Here is a 27,456-nt window from a genome sequence, read left to right on the forward strand (position 1 = left end):
GAAGTGATCATATTTGACCTTGTCTTGGTTATAATTAAAATCATCCATACCTCCAAAAGGTGACACTCAAGTTACCTTGATCGGATTTTGGTATTCCTGAAACTCTTCAGTTCCATATTTTACATAGGATCTTGTGTTATTTTTATCTGCATACATGGCTGAGCTTATTCATTAGTTTTGACTATTCCTAATATCATTTTTCCAATAGCTGCAGGAACTTTGGTTTGGGGGACATTTTGCTTGAACTTAAGGTTCCTGTACTGCTGATATCATCCAAGCTCCCAACATGGAAGTCTAACCCTTACTCTCCCCTTTTCTCTCCACATTGTGCCTAATTGTGCCTGAAAACAAGCTTTCAGAAGCTTTGTCCCTCCTGCCATCACATTAGTTCTAACTCTTATCATCTGTGGCCTGGAATATTTTCTATAGTCCTGCCCATAGGAGGTGTTTTTGAAATCTTAAATCCATTTTTCCCCCATACTGACTCCAGGGTTATTCTGATCATTTGGTTCCCATCTTTAAAAACTGTACAAACTTTTAAATGTTCCTTAGTGTGGTGCACATTCCTTTCTTCACTTAGTAATTAATTCTCTTTAACCTTTTAAGGCTTTACTCAGGCATCATCTTCTGAAGAAAGCCTTCCGGAAATGTCTAGGCTCGGTTATTTGCACTATGCTTACCTCTATTCTCGGGAATCACACATCATATTACTTTTTTAAAAATGTATTGGTATGCCCCAGTAAACCATGAGAGCTTGGAGGAGAGTAATCTTGTCTTATCTCTAATGTGCTCACTGCACAGCACTCTGCCTCACACCCAATGGTCTAAGCCAGAAACCAGAAGCCATTCTTTACTGCTCCTTCTTTCCGCCGTTCCCCATATCCAGTAAAACATCATTAAAAAAAAATTCTACCTCCTAAACTCTTTTCCAATCTGCCCACTTCTCTTTATCTCCACCGTCATTAGTCCTGACATCTCTCAGCTGCACTCCTTGCTTGGTAATACCATTTCTGTATTGTGGATTTATTCAAGTCATTCAGAAGTATTTACTAAGTGCAAACAATGTGCCAAGGAACTGTGCTATGGTCTGGAGACCTACCTGTGTGCCCAATACAGCCCCTTGCTGCATGGAACTCACAGTCTAGTGGGGGAGTCAGATCAGTAAATAGGCTATGACTGTCATAAATCCAAGTGTTACAACAGAAGAAGAAAGGGAGAGAAATGAGCAGATAGGAGGGACACGTGACCTAGCAGCAGCTATCACATTGTATTAGCATTATTGTTTTAAATTATGAGGTCCATACTTTACTCCTATTTCCTTAGTTTTTAATTAATATCCTTTTTCTGTTTCAGGATTCCACCTAGGATACCAAGTTATATTTAGTCTTCGTCTCCTTAGGCTCCCCTGGGCTGTGACAGTTTCTTAGACTTCCCTTGTTTTTGATGACCCTGATAGTTTTAAGGAGTACAGGTCAGATATTGTGTAGGATGCCCCCACGGCATCGTTGTCTGATTTTTCTTTTTTCTCATAGTTAGACAGCGACTACAGGTTTTGGGGAGGAAGACCACAAGGGTAAAGTGCCATTCTCATCAAATCAAATCAAGGGTAGTAATATCAACATGACTTACTGTTGATGTTGACCTCGATCGCCTGGCTGAGGTAGTGTTTGTCAAGTTTCTCCTCTGCAAATTTACTTTCTCTCTTACTTTCCACATTGTATTCTTTGGAAGGAAGTCATTCTGCCAAGGCAACACTTAAGGAGTAGGGAGTTATACTCCACCTCCTTGAGGGTCGAGTAGCTACATAAATTATTTGGAGTTCTTCTGCATGAGAACCTTATCTTTTCTCCTCCATTTATTTATGAACTCAACCATTTATTTATATCAGTATGGACTCATGGATATTTGCTTTATACTTTGCATTAAACTCCAATGTGACTTTATTTTGTTGCTCAAATTGTTCCAGCTTTAGCCATTGGGAGTTCTTTCTGTGGGCTTATGTGCCCCTCATAAACCCCCATCAATGTCGGTGCGTTTTGGTTTTTTTTGAGCACTTCCTTACTTTCTGGAAGTACAAGATGTTGCAGGCTCATCTTGTATAATCCCTGCTCCAGGACTGGAACGAATCATTTCTCCAAGGACCCCTGGTTCCTTTCATTGAAGAATGGTATTAGAAACTGAGATCTGAGTGCTGGGTGTAAGCACTATTTTTTCCACATCTCTCTCTCTCCAGATACACTGTGAACTCTTTGCAGGAAAGAACATTATTCCGCTCTCTACCTCAGTGCCAACAGAGGGTCTGACAGGGTTGATGTTCAGGAAGTGCTGAACTAAACTGCAGGACATGAAACTAACTAAGACATAGAGGAGTTCGGGCCTTGGCTACTTAGCCAAGCAAAATGGAGGGGAGAAGGTCATTAGAATAATTAAGATACTCTTAAGGACTGGCATGTTCCTGATTGTATTTGTAATTGCATTTGCCCTCTAAGCATATTTATATTAATGATAGTAAGGCTGGCAAATACTGATTTGAGACCCAGTTTATGGTTTTAATTGGAAAAAAATCAAATCCAATCGGAATACTTGATTTTTTTCTACTTACCTTCATCAAATAAGAGAATCCGGTAGATTCCAGGGACATCTTCAACCCTGGAACCACCATGACAGCTGCTGTAAATAAACTGTAAAGGGTCCCAACAGATTCCAGAATTGATTTGGCAGTCATATCAGACAAAGCATCTCTGTAGCAAAGACTGCTTAAATAGGGGTTTGAGTAAAAGTTTTGACATATTTACTTGCACTTTTTGCCTTCAGAATAAAATTTTTCCAGTGCCCTTCGATCTTTCTAGAATACAGAAGGGGTCACAACCCTTCCCTGAAATAACCTTCAATACTTTGGTAGCCAGTCTGTGGAAGTTTCAACTGAGCCAGATCAATCATGTTTTGTTTAGGAGAAGTCCATAGGCTATTTTTCCAAGAGAAATGTTACTTGCACAAAAGCACTTTGGAATGCATTCCATTCATTTACTATCGAATATCCCCTATGTGCCTGTGAGGGAAGTTGGAATTATCATTCTTCTCAAACCTCAGCTGGGGAAACCCAGACACATAGAAGGCTCGCCCAAGGTCACCAACAAGCCTGTGCTTGGACTAATATTAGATTAGATCATATGTGACTGTGTATGCAAAATAAATACCTACAAGAATAGTCTTGTTCTGAAAGTGGCAAAAAACCAAAAAAATCAGCGTTACTGTCTTCTTCTAACTATGTTGCTCAGCGAGGCTGTTCTCAAACTTTGCACACTGGCCTTTAGAAAACAGAACAGCCCAACGCACCAAATTCAAATCTGATGGTTATTTTCTTGACAGCCAACAGTCAGGAAGGTCTCCAATATTGAGATGTAATTTCTTGCCATTTCATGCCATTTCCCAAGTGCACGTCAGCTCTTTTGAGATTGTTTCTTTCTACTTTGTGGAAACATGCCAAACCTGAGAAAGAAAAACCACTGGACTACATTCCAATTTGTTCTAATCCCTTGTGTCTAAACGCGTATTGCAATTTGAGATACGTGAAGATTTCTCTTACAACTTCAGTGTTGTTACACTTATTGTCACCTTCTGGTTCGTTTTATATTCAAGCAATGCCCTTCAACTTAGCAAAGATCCCTTCATTCATGCTAGTTAAAATCACACAGATTGTTAAATGGGCAATTAATGCTTATAATTAATACTGGGCAACATTTTCCCAGAAAGCAATTTGATAACCAATTTAATTTGCTTAAGGAATCAGTTATGCCAAAGTAGCAAGGCTGATCTTGTGCACTGGTATTTAGGAAGTGGCATCTCCCAAACAAAATCCAAATTACAAACCCTACCAGCGCCATTTTGATGACAATTGGCATTTGAAAGTGAACAAATTCAATTTTCTCCTTTGCAATTTCAGGTAATTTAGAACAGTTTTGACAAGTGTAATGCATAAACAAATTGAATACAAATACTCATTATGACTAATTTCAGAGTTATGTGCCCTTGTCAGTAAATGGTCAGTTTAAAGTTTATTATTTTTTTGGTGGGATAAAATAGAAACCATGAGGTCACATAAGAGGAAAATGGAAAAATCTTATTCAAGAAGGTCATCATGGGCACTCTCTCTTAATACACACGTCAACTACATTCCTGGAAGCAGGAAGATTGCTGTGCTACCTCTCTCTCTACCTGCAACTTGAAAACATCGAATCTATTTGAACTTACAGACTCACTTGTGATATCACCTAAGGAAAACATAAGCCTGAAAGTTTTGCTTTCCCATGAAGTACTGAACGGCCAGCTTTCACTTATCTTGTTTTCTTTTTGGTATATTTTGATCCTCCAGCAAATTCCCACTTAGTGGAGCTCTCTCCTTTTGGAAGACACTTACCTGAGTTATAACTTCCAAGTTCATGTTCACATTATGCCTTTAACCTTACTTAAGAAGTTTCCCTGTTAGCGCATTATTAGGAGGTGGCGTCTTAGGCAAGAAGGGGCATTAGGTAGCCACCCATGTGATTTGCTTACCTATGTCTGGTATCTCTGTTTCTAGGGTGCACAAGGTATCCACGAGTGGCAAGTAAAAGCAAACAGAGAGTCATCAGTGTCATTCAACAAGCCAAACCTAACCAGACACACCTATTCAATTCCTAACTCAGCTTGTGGCTATTAGAGGGACTCCACAGGGATCACTTAGATGTGCAAGCCAATCCCTCCAGATGTGGACCCAATCCCTCCAGGCTGCTCCTCCTAAAATGGTGTCAAGGTGACTGAATATCCTGCTTGGTGGGTGGGCAAAGCTCTAAGGCAGTTTTTTCAAAAAGTTCACTCGGGACCGTTTTCATTGGAATCGGTTGGGTTCTTGCCACTTACGCAGTTTCCTGGGGCTCTCCCCAGTCATATGAATCAGGACCTTGAAGTGGGAGTGGAATTCCCAGGAATTCCATTTTGAACGAACTCAGGTGGTGATTCTGATGCAGAATAAGGTTTAAGAACCACTAGGCTAGGTTTTGAAGAAGCAGCCACTGCAAAGGGTCTGACTGTTCTAGGCTCTATTTTGTTTTTCTGTTTTTTTGAATTTTATTTTATTTATTTTTTAATACAGCAGGTTCTTATTAGTTATTTTGAAAGCCACTTTATCAAAATGCAAACTCTTTCATTATCAAGTCTTGCGTGCAACAGACATCCCAAACCCAACTTTAAGCCACTTATATGATTGCAGAGATAAGACAGGGACATGTCTTGTGAACATTAGCACATTATTTAGCAATATTAAACAATTTAACAAATTGAAAGTATAAAAGTTTTCTCTTCGACCATGATAGAATGTCCCTGGCATCAAAACTGCTGCCTCAAAATAGCTTCAATAAAACACCATTTACATCAAACTCCTAGGGCCTTGTGTTGTCCAGTTATCCATGCACCAAGGGGGCAACCGGGGTGGGCAAAACAGAACTATGTCAGAAGCAGCAGAACGCTTCGGGGAGCCCCTGATCTGTAAGCCTCTTGGCACAGGGCACTGCCTAGGCTATTTCACTCTGCGACCTGGTATGGGTCTTCTCACCCCGGGAGCGCAGTTCGTGGACAGGCCTGACTTTGGGTCAAATCTACCCAGAATTAAAAGGCTATAATCATCTGTGAAATATAGTCATTTAAATTTTAAAATCCTTTTAAACCTGGCCCTTATGTCATTTTGAAAAATATGAAGATAACAAATCTTTTTATCTAAACTAGAAAATGTTCTTATTCTTTGGAACATCAGGAAAGAAGAAAAGATACAAAATGGTTTCTTTTGAAGCCATCTGCAACTACTGATTCAAGTCTTTCTAAAGAGAATCTTTCTGGGATTTTACTAGTTGGGTTATGGTGAGGATCCACTGACTTTTCTGTTTCATGGGGCCACCTCAAAAGGGTGGTATCCCCTGGGTTGACACAAAAGATCAAAAGGTAAGGGTGGGGAGATGTGATTAGAAATCTGGCCCCAGACATTTGAACCTCTTTGAGTTTTTTTGTCTTCAGACACTTCCTTGTTTTCATGGTCTCTAAATTACAGGCTGAGTGTGCTTGAGGCTGGCTCTAATCACCATTACAGGGTTGATCTTCCTGAAGGAAGCTGAGTTGTAAAAATACTAAAAGGATCTCATTAAAGCAATGGTTTCGTCTACCACAGAGTCTCATGGTACAGAACCATTTGTGTGGCTACAAAGGGTTCTGAAATTCTTAGGTGATGGCAAGGTGTGGGGAGGGGGATGGTCTGAGTTTCTTGCAGCTTCTTCTGATCCTGCCAATAATGTCACTGTGAATTTGGAAAGATGTCCCATATTATGCAGAACAGCTTCTCTCGTTAGCATCTCAGAGGGAGGAAGTGAAAATGACGGAATTTATTTCCAGTGTGTGACCTTGTTCTGTCCCAGAATTACTTTTAGTTAAAGATTTAGGATTGAGCTACCACCAAAGTCGGTCTGCTGTCTAGCTGGCAATGGACTGCATGCTGAGGTGTCAGCGTGTGAGCGCTTCAAAAGTGCCTGGGCCCATCAGCGGGCATCACCACCTGGCAACTGACTGACTTGAAGCTTGCGGTGAGTTCGGAGAAAGGAGTGGAATGGCGAATCTTTTTAGAGCAATAAATGCTCCTGATGGTAGGACCTTTAAGTAGATCTTTGATTTTGTTCAGGACCTACATGATTAAAAGGGTTGTCTATTCTTTTTTAATTAAAACCTTTTTATTGAGATATAATTCACAAACCATAAAATTCACGCTTCTAAAAAGTGCAATTCAGCAGTTTCCAGTACATTCATAGAGTTGTGCAACCATCACTATCACTGAATTCCAGAACATTTTCATCATCCCATGAGGAAACCCCGTGCCCATCAGCAGTCGTTCCCCATTTCCCCGGCTCCCCCAGCCCCAGGCAACCATTAATCTGCTTTCTGCCTCTATGGATTTGCTTATTCTGGACATTTCGTATGAACAGAATCATATAATACGTATGCTTTTGTGTCTGGTTTCTTTCACTTAGCATCACTTCTGACCTATTCTTTATATATTCAGTGAGGTGGGGGATGGAGAAAAAAGGGACATGCCAACTTCGGAGGTGCTGTCTCGTGACCAGTCGTGGCCTGCTCTGTGTTGGTTGCAGCACTTTGCTTGTTCTTCATGCTGTTTTCAGCTTCTTCCCTCATACGTAGCCAGAAATATCTGAAGTCAAAGAACGAACTTCCCTGCCTGCTCATCGTCCCATGGTAGTCTTCCTTTGAAGACCGAGTTCCCACTCCTGCCACTCGTTGACTTCTTAGATCTTCCAACTTCAGCAAACCCTCATCTAAGACTGTCCTCATTCTCTGGCTCTGTCCCTTGGCCTTATCTCAACTTACCTGTCTTGTGTTTAGGGTCCTGCTTTCAGCTAGCAGTTCGTTTGAAAAGCAGTCTCACAAACGAATCCATGCCCAGGGATTAATGATGACTTTAGCTTGATGGGTCATTCTAACACAGGTTCCTGTGTTGGGGACTCTTGGAGAGGCAATGTCTCAACTCAGAGGAACACATTTCTTAGAGTGGAAATTGGGGCACTGTGGAAGGCCAGCGAAGATGTTTTGGGGTGACGTAAAGGGAGCCTTTGAGTGTCAATGTTAATACATGAGATTACACTGGGAAGGTAACCACCTATTTCATCTACGTGTAGTTTGTTTCTGTCTTTGTAGCTCCAGCGCTGCTGACAAGAGGAAGGTTCTTGGTCACTTCTCAGATATTTTCAAAGCCCTCACAGTCCACATTCCATATGCCCCTCAGCATGCTAACTGCCCCTAAATGGGTGCTATTCCAGTTCTACTCAATACCTAGTCAAGGACAGGAGTTGAGTCCTGAGAACAATGTAGGAAATATTCACCAGTCACTGTAAAAGAAACAGTAACATCTCAAGAGAAATTTTCATGTCACATTGACATTTGTCAAGTCCAAATTACTCAAGGTACCAAGAAGCATCTGCCAGGCTCTTACTGTTTTTTCTTTCTTTCATTTTTAATGAAAGGACAAAATAAATATCTGGAGAATAACAGCATCTTGAAGAATAACAGCATGAGGTTTTTATAAAGAATAAGTCATTTCCAGTTATGCTTAATAAGTTTTCTAATAGATTCATGAAATTAGAAGATGAGAGGGGAGCAAGAGGATATTCATACTTAAATTCTTGCAAAGCACTTGACATGGTGTCTCCTGTTTTTACTTATATAACTATCCATGTAAGTTTTAGAAAACTGAAAAATGACCCTGAGGCCATAATCAAAGGAAGAGGAAACAGAGCCATTAATTGATGAGAAATAGTTGAAGGACTTGGGGATGTAGAGAATGAAGAAGAGAAAGCTCAGGAACCTATGGTAATCTGTCTTTACACTTGTGAAAGTTTCTCAGGTAAACAAGGGAAGTGGCTTCTGTGCTTCAGATGTTAACATTTGCCACTACTGAGTGGATGTTTCATGAAGACAATATAAGGAAGAATTTTCAACAGAGCATTCCAAAGATGCAGTGGACTGTCTAGAGAGATACGTAAGTTTTCTGTTATTGAAAAGGATCAAACAAAGTAGAGATGATCAACCGTCAGGGATGCAGTGGGCACTACGTTGTACCAGATACCTCCATGGACTCTTTCTATCGCTAAGCTCACAAATCTGTGATATCACTTTTGCGTTACTGAAATATGTGTGTGTGTTTAAAATTTTAACACGAGAAGCAAGTCACTAGGGATACCTAGGCCTAAACTATCTCATATGGAAATAAATCTATCTTAAAAAAAAATCTTCACAGAATGTATTTTTGAGACTCCCTCGGGTTTAATCGCATGATCTTATAAGCTTCCCTTCTTTATTATTTTATCTCAATTTCTCACTGGAAGGAAGCACTAAGATGTATATGTGCAGATGACATCTGCAGTAAACAGGCAAAGGGATACTATATACTTAAATAACAAGAAATAATATTGGTGTTCTTGGCATGTTGCTAATAATAATCACATAACTGACTTTTCCTTACCCTCCCCATTCAGCCAATGGGGGATCAGCTTGAGGAAATAAATGATCATCCAACAATGAAAATGAAATTATTTTTGAGGTCAGATGAAAGAAACTCAATTGGGGACAGTTTGGATCGGTAGAGCTGAGAGGAAAAATCTATAGTCTTCTAATCTTTGAAATGTCAAGGGGCATCTGGAATTGTTCAATGTGGCCCAAAATGGAACAAGAGGATGAAAGAGAAGGAAATCTAGAAGGGCAACCAGTAGGAGCAAGCTTTATGTCCTCTCAAAATGTCATCAAACTCTGGGCTGAGAAGTACACATCTGTGGATCTTAAAACAAGTTAAACCGTATAAGACATGTAAGAGGATGCTCAAATATTAACGTGAAGCCAATTTTATAGATAGAAAAGTAGAAAACAGAGTAGTTAAGTTATATAATGAATAACCTGACAGAGAGTGAAGATCTAGAATGTTCTGTATCCCTTTCTGTAACAACTTGTTGACGATATTGCTCTTTCATTCACAGCTTTAAATGCAACTAATAACATAATGACTATATATAGTCTGTGTTTCCAAGGAAACAGATGACTCAACCAAATAAAATGACTAATATGCACTGGAGGGGGGGTAATTAAATTAACTGATTTTAACATCAACCAAAAACTGGTACAAAATGAAGTTTCTGTCTATCTACATTAGAATTCAATGAACATTATGGTTGTTAAGCTAGCAAAGCCCCTTATATCAACTTATTTCTCCCCAGGAAGTTTAAGCCTGGAAAAGTTACAAAGCAAATATAAAAATTCACCAATTGTATGTGAAAGATGCAATGTGTACAGTATAGGCTACCGATCAGGATAGATACTTTTTTTAAAAAAGTGAATCTAATAAGAGCTATATTAGTTTCTGAGTAAACATGACAGATAATGTTTGCTGTCACAGACTGGGTGGATGGTATTGACTGCAGTCAAATAGGGAGTTACCTGTTAATTAGGTCAAAATGATCATATATATATATATTCAATCAGCTTATTCCTCCGATGGCCAGTCAGAGGAGTGTCGGAGTAGAGAAGGAAGAACTATTTTTTTCTTCTTGAACCTAATGCAGGGAATCTTAACCATGAGTCTATGAAAGGGCTTCATCCACAGGAAGGGGGAATGTGGGGAGAGGGAAAATATGTGACCCCTGAATTTTTTGTGAATGTTTTTTTCTGGGGAGAAGGCACATAACATACAATAGATTCTCAAAAAAATCTGAGAATTTTACAAAAGAATGTTAGGGGGCTTCCCTGGTGGCGCAGTGGTTGAGAGTCGCCCTGCCGATGCAGGGGACACGGGTTCGTGCCCCGGTCCGGGAAGATCCCACATGCCGCGGAGCGGCTGGGCCCGTGAGCCATGGCCGCTGAGCCTGTGTGTCTGGAGCCTGTGCTCCGCAACGGGAGAGGCCACAACAGTGAGAGGCCCGCGTACAGAAAAAAAGAATGTTAGGAAGAATTGCTCTACAGGAAGTCAGCTCAGAAGAGTCAGCTAGGGAGACTCAGGCTAAGTGAGAGCCTGGGTGTATGAGCTCATGGTGTGCACTCGCCTATGCATTTGAAGAGCTGTGACAGTGAGAGAGAGCAGTGTTTTGGAGTAAGAAGGAATAGAGGGATTGGAAAATACTTCACGCCATCAGAAATGAATTTTCCTTTATACTGAGAAAATCACTGCAATTAGGGTCCAAGTTATTCTACTTTAGTCTTCAAATGACTTTGTGTTGAAGGTCATAAGGTACTTTGGACTAAAATTCAAATTTGTGAACTGTTAAGGATCCTTGACGAGGGAGAATCTCCTTGATGAATGACAATTGCTCCACCTTAGGTAAATTTGCATTTAAATTACAACGGAAGGGACTAAATTTAGCTGGGTTTTCTTTTTTGTTTTTATAGATAATCCTATGGCTTTTTCCTCTGAGGAGTTAGCTATATAGGGGCTAGCTATATAGGTTTTATAGGGTTGGCTATATAGGGTCAGCAAGACAAGGTCTCTGTCTACCCGATGGCCAAGATCTGCATGCCTGGAAATATTCAGATGGTGAATGAATTGTTCAGTGCTCCACCCATGTTCGGCATCAGGTGGACAGAACTTCCCTAGGATTTTGAAAACAACATAGAATGTTGTATAAAACATTTGCAAATCCAGGCATACAGCCATCTTGGCCTTCCTTATTGACTTTCCAGTAAGTAGGTACCCAAAGGGATATAGTGCTTGTAATGACAAATCCTGGTGAGGTATGACGTCCCGAGGTACATGAACATTTGATTAGGGCAGGGTGCTATGAATTAGTACCTCTCTAGACTCTGTAGATGTGCTTTATCTTTATAAAATCTTAATTTTACAATCTATTTTTTTATCAGTCAAGGGATTTAACAGCTTTGTTCTCTATGACAGCGTTTGCAATTATAATTAAGAAATGTATTAAAACTGGAGTGAATTAATGTGAAAAATGGATGGGGGCTTGGGACTAGAAGATTTCCCCAGCTAGCTATGAAAGACTAACTCAGTCTGAGAAACGGGAGGTAGATTCCAAAGCAAAGCACGAGAATCTGAAAAATTTCGAGGACTGTCCTTATGTATTCAAATTTCCACGTTTGTGTCAACATGAGTATTAAATGAAAATGACCCAAGATTTTGCATGTGCTTTCACTGGTCTTGACTGTGCTTCCATACATACAAGTTGTTCCATCATTGTCTCTATTCTCCCAGTCACTACTTTTCAGGTCAATGAGGTGATGAATGAGGCAAGAACTGTTTTGTGGAATAGTTTATAGAGTGGCGCCAAAGTCTTCTGGAACATAGGGAAATTTTCAGCCTAATGCCCTGAAGGCATGTGTCAGGGATAAAGCTGTGATAACCAATGAGAAGAAAGGCTCTACCAGTTTACCCAGGGAAAGGGAAACAGGTCTGTTTATCTCTACTGGGATGAGAGAGGATGTTTTCCTTTTCTAGGACTCCAGGGGACATATATTTGGTCTTATATCCTTAGAAAGGGAGAAATAAAGCTGATTAAGCCATGGTCTATTTACTTGCTATCTTTGTGTAACTTCAAAATATGAAATACCAAAAGGTATGAATTCCTTTCAAAAGGTGCCAAAATACTTTGTACTCTCAAGAAAATTCCTAAAACAGAGGAAGAAAGCCTAAAGATGAATGCTTTAATCATTTTTTCCAATGGATTAGAGCTTTTAAGGATAAAAAAGTAATCCTTCCTCAAAATGTCACACAAACACAGACGGCAATTTTCCTTTTGATGAACTGATGACTTCAAAAGACTGGACCTGGAGAACTTAGAAAATTTAGCCTTTTGGATTTGACAACACCTCTACCTGCTAGAATGAATACTAGATATTTCTGATCAGTCTTCATAGTGGCCAGAGCACGGGTTGAGTGACTTACCTGAGCACTCAGAAGTACTGAGATCCACGTCAGTGACAGGAATGCACCCAGGGAAGGCCACACATACAGCGATGTCAACACTTCCTGGTTCTCCAAAGCAGTGCTCAAAGGTTTCTTCAAGTACGAGTAGCCATGGTGACCCTATTCCTGCATCTTAGCTCAGTACTACAATATGGGCAACTGCATTTTCTGCTCCTTCTGGCAATGCCTTGTCTCTTCCTGTTTTCTCATTCTTGCTTTTTCCTTATCCACTAAGCAAACACAGAGATTAGAGGAGACTTACCTTAATTCCAAAATACTAACGGAGTTTCCCGAGGGAAATATTCGCCTTACAAAATTGAAGTCACCAACATACACACTACCATCAGGGCCAGAAGCTAAGGCAACGGGAGCAAAGAGTTTGTTGTTGTGGGCGAGGCCATTGCAGTTGGTGCAGGCAACACTCCGTTGGTGTCCATTACCCATTATGGTTGATATGACTGGAGGCTGCTGGGAAATGAACATATTTTCTCCATTCCCTTTGTGTATGATTCCTAGATCCAAGGGAAAAAAAAAAAGAATTAAAAAAATTACCACACAGTATTCTCAGTGATATTTTAATTTCTCATTGTTCAAAGCAGGAAGGAGCGTTGGCCTGCTATAAAAGAACTTGAGAGTGAAGCGCATTGCCCCAGGTTTTAGTTAACTGCACAGCTACAACAAATGGCAGCATAACACTTTGCCTCAGTTTGCCCATCTGTGAAATGGAGTAATATACCCAGTCCTTTTAATGTTGATTCTAAATGCCTCAATGGAGCATTTAATGACTAACTTTTAATGATCTCCTGTTCACTTTGGGCTCTGTGAATCATCCATGGCTGATTTTTCATCTCTGGCTGGCTTTCTTCTGATGCCTGGCGCACACCTGTCTGACTTCAAACCACCCGCACTATGCAACGGCTTCGTGAAAAGGGAGTTATCAGTCAATTTAATATTAACCTTAGCAAAACACAATCAGGAAGGTAATCTACTTCTGTGAAAAGAAAAGAAATCATATTGCTAGAATGCACTTCAAAGATATAAGAAAAGGACTTGAATTTTCCACTCTTTTGGACCATATCTCACTATCATCAGTGCAGGAAATAGAGATACTGACTTATGAGAATGCTGGAAAATACTCTGCAGTCATTTTCTTTGGGCAATCTCATCCATTCCCACGGCTTTAACTCCCATCTCTCTATGCTGAAACTTTCTCCTGTCTAGTCTAGAGTTTTCACCTGACATGCAATTTCCTAGTAGATCTCTTTACTTGGATGCCTCACAGGTACCTCAAACTCAACAAATTGAACACTGAACTCGTTATTTTTATTTTATTTTATTTTTCTGCACTCCCCTACCAAACCCTCCTCCTCCTTCTGTGTTCCCCACTGATCTTCCGAGGTATCACTAGGCGTGTATTTACCCAAGTTGGGAATGTGGGCACCACTGTGGCTCTTCTTTTCCTCACTCTCTAAACCTAATTAATTACTAAACCCCCATTGAGTCTATCTCCTAAAATATGTTGAACCAGTTTCATGGTCTCCGTTTCTACCACGACTGCTTTCGTTCAGTTTGTCTTAAATTCTGGGTCTCCTGGTCTCCATGCATACCCATCTCCAAACCACTGTCCACACGCCTGCCATAGAGATTATGTCAATCTGTGGCTGAAAACCTTTTAATAGTTCCATACCCTCTGTGGAGTAAGGGGTCCATTCCTTATTATTAAGGAATACAAAGCCCTTCATGATTTGGTGCTTGCCTCTTTCTTCAGCCTTCTGTCTCATCGCCCTCTCATGTGTATCCCGAGCTTCAGCTACAGCAAACTATTTACAAGTATTTTCACATGCTTCCATTCCTCTCTGCTTTTTAAAAAAAATTATTTATTTATTTATGGCTGTGTCAGGTCTTTGTTGTGGCACGTGGGCTTCTCTCTAGTTGCCGTGCAGCATGTGGGATCTTAGATCCTCGACCAGGGATCAATCCCACGTCCCCTGCACTGGAAGGCAGATTCTTAACTGCTGGACCACCAGGGAAGTCCTTCCTCTCTGCTTTTGTACTTCGCTAGTCCCTCTATCCTGAATGCCTTCCTCATCTTGTTTGTTTGGGAAATTCTTACCTATCCTCCAAAGCTCAGCTCAGTTCTTCCCCAATGCTCTATCCAGCCAGAATTAGTTACTTCCTCCTCTGTATGTGCAGTTTTCCATAGCTCTGTTATAACACTTGACACATGTATGATACGGTTTTCACTACTTCTCTATCTTCCCCATTAGAACATGAGCTCCTTGAAGGAGCACCCTCTGTCTTACTCCTTCCTGTGTTTCAGCGCCCATCCCTGTGGCCAAGTTGTTATAAGTGCTCAGTAAATGTTGAAAATAAGCTTTGAGTCTCTTATAGTTTCCTTGTCCAAATTCCAATGATTTTGAAAACCTGCTGAGCCTGGGCAGAAAACCCAAGGAACAAGTACTGCTGTGCTAAATAGCTCAAGTCTGCCAGAATGAGCCAGGACAGGTATTAAAAAAAAAAAAAAAAAAAGCCATGTGGTGAGAAGGCATGCCAATGTGTCAGGCTGAAGTAACTGACAGCAAATGAATGAATGCAGTTATCCTGTCCAGTCTTATTTTTTCTCCCATGACCCCTGCTATCTATCTCCTCGGACTACCTGTTACTCTCCCTAAACATTTCCTGAAATGTCTCCCTCGGTTTTCTTCCAACTTTTAGTCCCATAGTCCTACAATAGAAACTACTGATCACTCTGAAATAGGAATGTTGCTGGCAAAAATAGACAAGAGGGTAAAACACGCACAAAACCATGGCACCAAATATGAACCTAGAAGGGGCCTTCCAGGAAACAGAAATCCCATACTCATATAGCCTTTGCATTTCAAATCTAAAGTAATTTTACTTTCCCTCACAAGGTGATTTCTGGCTATTTTTTCAACATATGATCTGCAGGACCAGCTATGAGCTTATGCCCCAACAAATTGGTCTGTCATTGTAGAACCATGAGATAGATATCTTGAGGCTCACTACTTTCTTATTTATTTTATTAATAACTTTATTAGGCAGTAAAGAAATTTCTTAAGATTTAGAGGAGTTAATTAAGTTAGATTAATAGGATGGAATTTCATTTCTCAAAAAACACTTAATTGCAATGTGATCAATACTGCAATTTAAATGAATTGGGAGAAAGTGAATGAGAACTGGCATGACGGTTGCACAACATCATTGAAAAGAAATCTCCTGATGATCACTCACTGAATATCCTACCAATGAGACCATGATATGTTCTTTAATAAATGAGAAAACCAACTGTTTAGCATGTCAGTATTTCAGCAATGCACTACAGGGTATATCATTCAAAAATATTTCCAAGTATGGGCTTGGAAATAGCAGACTTGCTATTAACATCTATTTTCACAGATAGATCTCCATTTTTTTTATATTAATATAATGGTATAGTTAACAATTACCTTCAAAATGACATGTTATTACCAGGCTCCTGCCAATTTAAAAACTAAGATGGCTATTCCAAACCATTCTTCTAAGCCTGCAATTCTAAAACTCCTCTTTTCTATTAGAAAGCCCAGCACTCCATCAAAGAAGAAGAATGATTAAAGGAAATAAAACATAAGGCAATGTACTTTCTGATTACATCTCAACAATTGATGTCTTGCTTTCATGCAAGGTACTAAAGTGCCCGTGTACTGAAATTACCATTCCTGTTTAAAGCTGAAGCAATCAAAACAAAAATGGGCAAACCCCTTTTGTATTGCCCTGGAAAGATAGATCATTTTGAAGGGTGTTTTTGTTGTTTCAAGAATCTGTTTAACCTTCCATTACATAGAACCGGGGCATACCATCTAGCAACAATGATTTAACACCAATTCTTCTGCAAAAGGTTGCTTTGAAAAGATTTTGTTTATGTTCCTGGAAATCTTGATCAATTACTGCTGCCTCCTTTCCAGTTTATTCTGCCACACATGCTCATTTTGAAAACAGAATCAAATGATCCTGAGACTACGCACATTATTTATATGAAGGCCAACTTCCTGCTAAGGATTGCGTGTCTTGTTTACAGTCAACAAAGAAACCCCACTGGCTGGAGCCCTACAGCACATTTTAGATCTCCCCCAAGGTTTCCTTTCCTCTGCCAAAAAGTCAAGCCTGTTGTATAGTAAGTTAAGCGTACTTTTAAACACACTACTCATACCTTCCTGCTACCTTGCTCAGAACTTCTTTTGAAGCTTATAAGTAAGTTTGAAATAAAAATTCCCCTTGGGAGCCAGTGAGTGGTGCTTTATGCTGATTTCAAAGAAGAAACCATTTTTCAGGCTTATGAACAACATGGGACCCAATACATATTTCTCTTAGGACTTGACTGAGAGGATATAAACACAAACTGGGAGATATGCCAACATGATCAATGGAAACTTACTTGTCCTCCCACTAAAACCATTTGCCAACAAACTACTGGCCTATCTTGGAAGCTAAGTTAAAGGAAATTCTTTATCCATTTCAGACAGATGACAATACCCAATTAGAACCCTGGATTGTTTTTTCTAATAATTTTAAACACTCAACTGGCATAATTTTAAAGAACTGATTTATCTTAAAAGAATAAATATGTACTCTCTGTAATCACTAAGAAGATGTATTTTGAAGGAATAATATTGAAAAACACAAGTTCCTAGTTGTTTTTTTTTTAATCTCACAGTGAAAGCAGGAACCATCTCCATATATCAGGCATAATATTTGGAAACAATGCTCCACAACCAATGGTTAATTGTCAGGTAAATACAATTGCTGCAACTGAAATGACAAATGGTCTGAAAACACTGCCTACTAGAAACTACCCGCTGCATAATGATTTTGGAGCCAAAGAAAAACTGCAGAATTGAATGGCAGCAGACATCCAATCTAATTACAGGTGTCTTTTTAACCAGCGAGAGGAAATTGGGGGAAGATAGATTCTTGTTTCTAATCTGCTATCTGTCTCAGATCAAAAAAGCGGGGTGCCTAAAGAGTTAGGCTCTGGCCTTAATCAGTCAGAAAAGACTGTCTGACCTGAGGGGGAAAGAGCATTGCTTTCTAATTGGTCCTCTCAAAGCTGCTCCTTCACACATATCATTCCTGTTTCGAAAACTGCATTTATGGGTGGGATTTAGGTTCTGAAAATGTCCCAAGAGAGGTGTTCGTGTCCAAGGGCAGGCTGAAAGGCACTGGCAGAGCTGCCTTCAGATCTGTTTCCTGGCAAGTGTGACCAGTTCTTGGTGAGAAATACAATGTGCCTACAAATGAGATGATAAAATGAACAAATCTTCCTTTTAAAAAATCTATCTTAAGTAAGGTTTCTTTCTCAGAATAAAATTCTCAGAAAGAGACAGAAAGTAGATTTAGTGGGGTTGGGGTGAGTACAAGGGATCTTTTGGGGTGATAAAAACATTCTAAAACTCTGTGGTGGTGACGGCTGCACAACTCTACCATTTACTAAAAAGCATTGAAGTGTACACTTAAAATGGGTAAATTTTGTGGTGTATAAGTTATACTTCAGTAAGGCTGTTAAAAAGATTCCCAGAAATAACTTGGTACCTATTACCTAAAAACCAATTACTGGTGAATTAGGGGTGAAAAGGACACATCTGTGGAAATCAGGGGGGCCCCTAAAGCCAACTCTCTGAATGGCTCCCCTCTGTTCTGAATTTTTAAACCTGGGTGAAGCAAATGGTAAGAGAATATAGGACTGGGAGCACACAGCTGGGGGCTGGATTGAGGTCATTTCCACTTTGTGTTTAATGTCAATGACAGGCATTTGAAAGAGACAATCCATACGAGCCAATAAAAGTGAGTGGAAAAGAAACGGCTGCTTAAAATGTCAAACTCTTTCAAATCAAAACAAAAAACCTAATAATTTAATAAGTGGCATCTGCCCTTTCGTTTTTATACTTTTAAAACTGTGATTCTCCTTTTGACAACAGAAAAAAAGTTGATATTTTATATCCGTGCCTGAATCTTTGCTCTTAAAAAAACAAACAGTCGGAAGTGGAATTTGGGATCTTCCTTGAATGGGGGGAAGAAGGTATAACACGGGCATATAGCAATGGACTCCACCTTCAGGGCCCACACTGGGACTCTGGTAGGTGGTCTCATTCTGTGGTTGAAGCAAACCTGGTTAGCTTTGCCGATCAAAATTTCCCAGCCTGTGTGGCTGGTTGGATTGGTTGATTTAACTACGGTGCAAATGAATAAGACCATAGGTGTGATTATAAAACAGATCTCTTAGCCTTGGTCAGTTCATGGCCTTACAAGATAACCCGGCCTTAGCCAGCTATTTCACAAAGGTAAGAGGGATACAAGGGCAGCTGGATGCAAGGGTGTAGCTGCCTCATATATACATTCATTTCCCCAGTCCTGGAGAAATAACCCAAAGTACACGTTCTACTAAAGGTTGGTCAGAAGCTGCCTCTTCAGATGAAAAGGAATATGATTTCACAGTGAAAACTTACCAGTAGATGTTCAAATGACGCTGGATGGAAACACCAACGATTGGTTTCCCAGCAAAAGGAGGTGAAGTGACTTGGATGAAGCATTTATAACCAGGGTAGCAAAATCAGTTTGTCTGAGAGAAGCATGGACTTAAGGGCCACCTGTGGTCTCCTCTCCTGATTTATTTAACATTTAAATTACAAACTAGGAGAAAGCGACAGCAGGAAAAGTGGTACAAAGAAGGCAAAGGTTGAAGATGAGAGTGTCCTGATTCTCACTGCTTTTCCCTCTTTCCTAAGTCCAGGACTTAGGAGGCTTAAAACTAAGTGAAGTCCAGAGCTGTAGCCTTTTCCCAGATTCTTTCTCTTCTTCCCCTGCGTTCCTCTTACCTCTTTTTCTCTATTACCCATTACTGTCCCTTTACTCTACCCCTAGCTTCTTACTGCATATACTGACATTTATGTGGATAAAAAACTGGCGTAGAGAAAGAGCACATGGACAGCTCTTGGCCACTTACTGTGAGCCCTAGGGGAAAGTAACGTGACTCAGCTTCGGAGTCTTGATTTTTAAATGGGGTTAAGGCCACACTGCAGGGTGGTTGTATTTAAAATGGGACAGAGTTCACTAAAACTCTTTGAAAACTGTATCACTTAGATTATTCATTAATTCTAAGATGCATATTTTGCTTCCTATTTTCACATCTCTGGAATAAGTATGTATCTTGCAATCAATGTGTGTCACTGTTTAATTGACACCGTTTTCCATAAAATAATGGTGTACTTATAATCGATGGTGTCTTAGATCATATGAAATACGGCAAATATTATTCCAATTTTTAGAAGTTGGTTACAATGTCAGATAAACTGGTTAATCACCTGGGATAGTGCAGTAATGACAGATGATTTTTTAAAAATAAATTTATTTATTTAATTTATTTTTGGCTGCACTGGGTCTTTGTTGCTGCGTGCGGGCTTTCTCTAGTTGCGGCGAGCGGGGGCTACGCTTCATTGCGGTGCGCGGTCTTCTCATTGTGGTGGCTTCTCTTGTTGCAGAGCACGGGCTCCAGGCGCGCGGGCTTCAGTAGTTGTGGCTCGCGGGCTCTAGAGCGCAGTCTCAGTAGTTGTGGTGCACGGGCTTAGTTGCTCCGTGGCGTGTGGGATCTTCCTGGACCAGGGCTCGAACCCATGTCACGTGCACTGGCAGACGGATTCTTAACCACTGCGCCACCAGGGAAGCCCCGACAGATGATTCTCAAAACCCAGTTTCATATTACTTTGTGAAGAGGTCTCACTCTACTAGCACTAATTTGAAATCAGATCCATTTGAAAAGAAATATAATGTGGTCATCTCTAGGTGGTGGACTTATAAGTACTTTTTTCCTTGTACTTTTCCAAATTTTCTGCAATAAGTATTACATATATACGTATATAGCATTAGGAAAATAGTATTAATAAATATCAAAAAATGTGCTTACCACTTTGAGGGTTCAAAATATGATGCTTATTCAATGACCAGCCTCCTAGATTAGACGCATCCATCTCGAAACCTTGTAAGATAACAGTCCTTTTTTCCCAGAGAATAAAGTCGGGGCACATTTCATATTCATATCCCACAGACACTGCAAACAAAGAGTTAATAACACATTAGAACATTTAAAAAGATTTGCTTCATTTTTGCACTGGTTGGTAAACCTCTGGCTAACACATCTGCTATTGAATTCTGATTTGGGTTGAAATTTGATCACAAATACTTTTCACCTAGCATAGCATCGGGCATCCGAAAGTGACCAGTCAGTGCATATTGGATAAATATATGAATGAGTGACTCACTGAGGCTGTCATTAGGTATGCACCATATGTTTTGGACATCAAGCTTTAGTATGGGCTTTTGGGTAAAAGGCTGCGTTGTAAAACTGAAGAAATAAGCTCCCTGAAGGCTTAAGCTGTGGTGATACAATTTCTTTCTTTACCTTTGTAGTAGAAGTGCAGGGAAAGTTGTTTTCTGATCTCTCTGGAGTGCAAAATGCACTTAGGAAGTTGGCTTTGGAGTACTGGGTCACTTATACAACAACTGACTACACATGAGACTAATAAAAATCGATTCGCCCATTTATATTTTCTCCCATGCTAACTGGCCTTTAGTTTGCCAAGAAGTCTGAGTTTGCTTAGAGTGCTACAAGCACTGTGAGTGTAAATTCCACTTTGTGCATGTCAGACTTTGGTTTCTAACCAATGGGACACCGCTGAACATTTGGCTCCAACCCTTATGAAGCACGGATGTCGTGCATTAAACTGGGAACCCCAGTACGGCGCTAAAATGGGAAGTGCAGAATGTGATAACTTGGGTGCCTCTGCTCTACTGAAATATGTAGAACTCAAGTATACCAAGTCCCAACCATTTTCTCAGTTGGTAAATCTGCTTACCTGTTGGAACCCCAGAGTTCTGATTCTTGAATTTAAAATGCTTTGTGTCCTCATAATGTTCTAAGCCTGAGAGTATTGGCTCATCACACTGCATGGCCCAAAGCTAGCTGCTTTTCCCCCTTTCTGGCAGCTTAAAATATCCCTAGCTGGTCGTGTGCTATTGCTTTCGAGTACCTGCCTCTACCTGACTCTTCAGATGCCCCTGGAGAACTCATTTCTTTCTTTGTCATCTGGTTATGAAAACTGGTAATGAAAATGTGTGCTTAAACAATGCCAGTGCAATAGGTCCTAAGAGGAAAAATTCAAGCAGACTAGTTTTGGATTTGGGCATTAGGTGAAGAGAAAAGATGGTAATTTTAGTCCAACTGATTTAGGTGTGCACGTGCATGTGTGTGTGCAAGCACATGCACAGATAAGCCAAAAAGTCCTTATGATTGTGAATATACAACTCGTTACCTTTGGGGGGTCATCTGTGGCCAATTTTAAACCACAGGCTGACTTCTCTTTGTCCCCCCTCCATCAAAGCTTTAAAAGGGACCAGGACCATCTTCACGTTTAGAAGGGCCCCATACTTGGTTTAATGTTCTCCTGTCACTGTCTTGAAATCCTTAGTACTTTTTTAACAAGAGGCTGGGTATTTTCATTTAACACTGGGCCCTGCAAATTATGTAGCTGGTCCTGATGGGGATGCCCTTCTACCCTGCCATCAGCTGGTGAAGACTCTTGGAATGCAAACTCATTTTAGTATTAGCCCTAACCAAGCACTATTAGCAAGGGAGATCAATAGGAAGCAGGAAAGACTAATCATACAGTGGAAATGATTTCTAAAGGGAAATTAGTTTGGGATCATCTGGTTCAATGCTGTTCTCTATTAAGATGGATAGAAACACAGAATTTCAGTGGTGAAGAGGATCTCAAAGGTAATCTAGTTCAGGTTACACGTGTGGCACAAATCATTGCTGTCTACAATCTCCTTGATATCTTATCATGTCCCCAGTGCTTTGCTAAAACAACTATGGTATAGTGGAGATAACTGGTTTCAGACCTAGAGTCAGAAGAGACTTCAATTCTTGGGTCTGCCATTAACTAGCTTTGTGGTTGCAGGCATATTATTCTCCATCTCCGGGAGTCTGTTCTTCATTGTAACAAAGGAGGAGGGGAGAGGATGGACTAGAATTGGTGGTTCTTAGACCCTTTTGGGTCAGGGAACCTTTTGTTACGAATGTGATAAAAGTTATGGATCTTCCTCCTAGAAAATCGCATATGCACACAAAATTTTAAATATAATTCTAGGGGGTTCACGGATCTCCTGAAGTCTAAATAAAGATCTCAGATCAAAGTCTGCTGTACTAGATAATTCTTACAGTCCCCCTTTAGCATTTCACTCTATGATTCTAAAGTGCATTCTTTCAAGATTGCATTTGATCAGTTCAAGTTGGGGAATCAAACCCAAAAGCCAAAGAGAGCACTGTATCTCATGTTGGAAAAATCAGGGGGTGAGAAAGCACACTTAGGGCCATGTTGGTGTGAAGAATAACACAGTTTCTGCTTCTCTTGCCAACACTTAAAAGTCTTGATTAATAAATAATCACAACGATAATGATTACAAGTTCCCTTAAAGCCACATCTCCTTCCCCGCTATTGTCAGGATCTGCCTCTTACACATTTGAAGCCTGATGTGCTCCCCTAGAATCTCTTCTCCGGAAGTTGATTGTGCAGTTTTGCAAGTAAGTAGTGTGCCCTGGTGACCTCCGATGGTGGTTTGGAGCCTGCTTTTTCCCTCTCAGGAGCAAAGATCCTCCCAACTCTGTGGCAGGAAATGCTTATATAAAGTATCCTCAGTGCAATGGTAATGAGACATCCTCTTCACCTCCTCATGTCTGAATTGCTCTCTAGCCCACAACAAAAAAGTGCACTGGCTGCAAACCCCACAATTATATTATTTTTTCCCCTAGTCATAGCAAATAGCAACAAGGCGGCCACTTAATAAGTTCCCTCTAATTTTTATTAGATTTACTTTCTCTTGAGAAAACTCTATGAGCTAATCATGTTATGATTTATACTTAAGACTTGTCCAAAATTCCAACTGACTTTAATGAGAATGGCTGTGTGTGGCTCCTTGCTCAGAGTAACAAGGCAAGGTTTCTTTCTGACAGCAGCCGCTTTAACAGAATCCTGGAACTTGCAGTTGGTGTATGAGAAGGCAGACGTTTCACCCCGCGGAGTTGAGCTGCTCTCCAAATGCACAAGGAACTGGCAAATACAGTAGCAACCAATCCTAGACTTCCTCTCATGGAAGCAGACTGTAACGCACTGAATGCCTACTCTTTTTCATATAATTAAATATGGGGGGAAAAAGGGCTACTCAGGGGTTGGCACTGAAAAGGCTGAGCACCGACATTACACTCTGCCTGGTACTGTGACAGCTGAGTCTCAGTTAACTAAGCAGAGTGGACCCACTACCACTTCCCAGGTGGCCTGGTGCCTATCACATCTGATCATCAACACAGCATGGTGTAGGCAAAGGATTCAGCCTCCAGCATTCTGGAGTGGGGCCTGGGAAGAACAGTGTAATAGGAAGAAAAGAATAATTATTCATCAACATTTCAGAGGCGCTATGGAGGACAGACCAGGCTGGCAGTGAGTGGAGACAGGTGGGGAAGGAGGGGGTCCCGGGCTATACTTCCTAGGGGCTGGTGTAGTGGTCCCATGCTGGTGTGTACATATTGGGAAGGCAGTTGAGAAAGAGCCGTTAATATGGCAGAATACTTTCTCAGAACCATGTGACTGCCTCTCTTGTGACACCCTTAATTCCGTCTGGATTTCTGTCTTCCCATATTCTCTCCCTCACCTTGACACAGAGATATTAATGGGATGTTCCTTAACCAAGAGTCACTGATTGTCAAGATAGCCTTGCTACTTTTGTAGAGGATGCCGTCCTCTGGTCACAGGATTTGCACCTGACTTCACTGTTAGTCATCTTGCAACAACACTGGCTTATAAAGAAGACTTTATTCTACTGGCTTATAAAGAAAGACTGCAGCTTGCTCCCCTAAAGCCATTTGACATTAGAAAAATAGTAACTGAATTACACTCTACTTATCAGAGCAGCAGCATTAGTGTGATGCAGGGACTGCAAGAAGGTGGAGGGCCACAGCGCTCCTGACACCCGACTTAGTGACTGTGACATTCACCTATAAAGGTTGCGATAGGAGACTGACATTATATAGCCAAGGTAAAGATGCTATGCAATGAAGCTGATGTGCAAAATATGACAAGATTAAGCAGATGATTTTCAACAGCTTCAGGCTAAGGCTTCAGAATTCATAATGGCTGCATTTATGAAGGCAATATATAATTAAAAGTAGTCTGATAGTCAGTGTGAGAAATTTATGTTACCTTCATGAACTCAAGGAACATCTAAAAATAATTTCATCACATTTAAAAGGTAAGTAACAACAAGATCGAAACGTTCTTATTGAAAAGAAATCATTAAATAGAACAAGAAATATTTCCCATTCTTTTAAAATAGTAGATTAATATAAAACAACAACAATAAAAGACGAGAGGCCTAACAAACCAAATGAAGGCCACGGCCACAATAGACAAAAACTACAGATAAAATGCTATCTACTGAGAACGGGTACCTGCTCCCAGAATGACTTCTACTTTCTCCTATTCTCTAGTGATTTCTCATAGGATAGGATAACCCCAGAGACTCCTCAATTTGACACAGTGCCCAGTGGCCTGAAATGCTTTGTTTATCTATTATTCCTGGCTTACTAAGAGTGTCAGAATCAGGTGATGAATTTTTACCAAGTGCCTTTTCAGTACTTATGGAGATATTCACATAGTTTTCTCCTTTAATCTATTGAGGTGGAAAATTCTAGCAATACATTCCCTAACGCTGAACCATCTTTGAGGTCCTAAAATACACTCTACGGTACTTAGTTATGATGTATTATCTTTTTAATGAGTCACTGGATTTGATTTGGTAATATTTTACTTAGGATCTGCACCTAACCAGTTTACAAAAATAACCCTACCAGTTTAAACATCATAGTTCTAAAAGCGACACAGTAGTTGAATGAAGAGAAAATACAGGTAGAAAAGGTAAAAAGCATCCAGGAGTGAGGTAGCCACACAGAGTTTCGGCCAAGAGGTCCTGTACACTGACAACTTATCTTATGAATTTTTTTTTCGGGCTGCTTTGTCCGAGCCTAGCCGCATAAAAGCGAACCCAGAACCCAGATGACCTGTGTACCACAGAAGGCAGGGTGAACAAATTCACGATATTTAATGAGTACCTCCTGTTGTCAGGCACTGGGAATGTGAGAATGAACAAGATAGCACTCCCGCCAGCGGAGCTCACGTTGCTCACATTCTAGTGAGAGGGACAAATATGAAACAAGACAACACGTACACACACAAATCATGATAACTGCTATGGTGGGAAAGTGCAGGGTATCATGAGACAGCGTAACAAGGGAATTTAAGTTGGAATGGGAAGACAAGAGAAAGCCTCTTCATGTAGAAGGGGTTTACCTCATGAAGAACAGGGAAGAACATTCTAGGCAGAGAGCATGGCATGTGGGCAAGGCTTTGAGGTTTCATATCTTTGGGAGATTGAAAGAAGGTCAGGGTAGCTAGACAGTCAATGTCTGGGGAGTGCATCAAAAACAAATGAAGGGGCTTCCCTGGTGGCGCAGTGGTTGAGAGTCCGCCTGCCGATGCAGGGGATGCGGGTTCGTGCCTCGGTCCGGGAAGATCCCACATGCCGCGGAGCGGCTGGGCCCGTGAGCCATGGCCTCTGAGCCTGCGTCCGGAGCCTGTGCTCCGCAATGGGAGAGGCCACAACAGTGAGAGGCCCATGTACCGGAAAAACAAAAAAAAATAACAAAAAAACAAAAAGAAAAACAAATGAAGAACAATCCCTTCCCCTTCCCCGCTCCCCCGCCCCTCACCCAGTACAAAAGAAAACAAAAGGTTACTATCTTCTAGCAGTATTTAGGCATTTTTCTTTGGGAGGGGGTTTAGGAGATGGATTCACCTTGAAAATGGACTAGTTATCCTTTGAAACAATGTGATTGATTAACGGGGATGCAATACTGTAATGGAAAGAAAGGTGCTGGTTATTTAATGACTCAGCAAACCTTCGCTGAGCAGTTCTACGTGCCAGACAGGTGATTTGCTAAGCACTGCAGACACAGTGGATATTACACAGGGCAGGATAATTCGTCATGTCAGAGAGGCCATACCCTGAAGGGTTACCTGCCTTTTGGAACTTTCATCCATGGCCTCCTTAAAATAATATCACCTTACATTTGCATAACACCTACCATTTTTGTGTATATTACCTAATTTGAAGACTCATGCAAGCTCATGAGGAAGATATATTTACTCCCATTTGATAGATGAGATAATAGACTCAGAGAGGTGAAGTGACTAGTCCAAGGTCATCTGACTAGTAGTAAATGGCAGAACCAGAGCTCAAACCCAGTCACTTCTTAGCAAGTGCCTTTTACTTCTATGCTAGATCACAGCTATTAAGGGAAAGACCCATGATTCAGAAGTGCTTTAAATAAATAACCTTTCATTTGCTCTGAGTTTAAGGTATAAGGATTGGAAGCTAGGGATAACCTTGAAGCAGAAGCACCATGTATCCTGGTTGGCCCAAAACAGTATCCAGTTATGCTATTGTTAACAGCATCCTCTTTCACTCTCAAGAGTATATTGGTTTGAATGACAAATTATATATATCGTCACCTAATCTTGAAGAGATATCACCATAATGCCCTGAGATGGGTTGGTAGCAGGGACTGGGAGGCAAGAACAGTCATAAATGCTGACTTGGAAAATAAACCATATGGTTTGGTAAATCATTTAATTTTTCTGTCTCTTGACTATATTACCTTGCCAATGGCTTTCAAATTCTTATGCCTGAAAGTCATTTAATTGTGACCCAACACACATGTAAAGATACACACACACACACACACACACACACACACACACACACACATATAAGTGAAAGGAAGTTTTCCCAAACCATACTCTCCTCAT

General features: G+C 40.6%; 1 protein-coding gene across 4 annotated transcripts in view; it reads right to left on the reverse strand.

The window, feature by feature from the left end:
- The window catches only part of TENM1 (teneurin transmembrane protein 1), a 619,648-nt gene that overhangs the window by 106,206 nt on the left and 485,986 nt on the right, over nt 1-27,456 (reverse strand). For all 4 annotated transcript variants that reach the window (XM_079909820.1, XM_079909818.1, XM_079909817.1 and 1 more), the window contains 2 exons: nt 20,445-20,588; nt 12,753-13,002 (listed from right to left, as the gene is read on the reverse strand). In XM_079909820.1, the coding sequence (XP_079765946.1) occupies nt 12,753-13,002; nt 20,445-20,588 (394 nt within the window). The remainder of the gene's footprint in view (nt 1-12,752; nt 13,003-20,444; nt 20,589-27,456) is intronic.

This window comes from Stenella coeruleoalba, assembly GCF_951394435.1.
Source record: "Stenella coeruleoalba genome assembly, chromosome: X".
Lineage (NCBI taxonomy): Eukaryota > Metazoa > Chordata > Mammalia > Artiodactyla > Delphinidae > Stenella > Stenella coeruleoalba.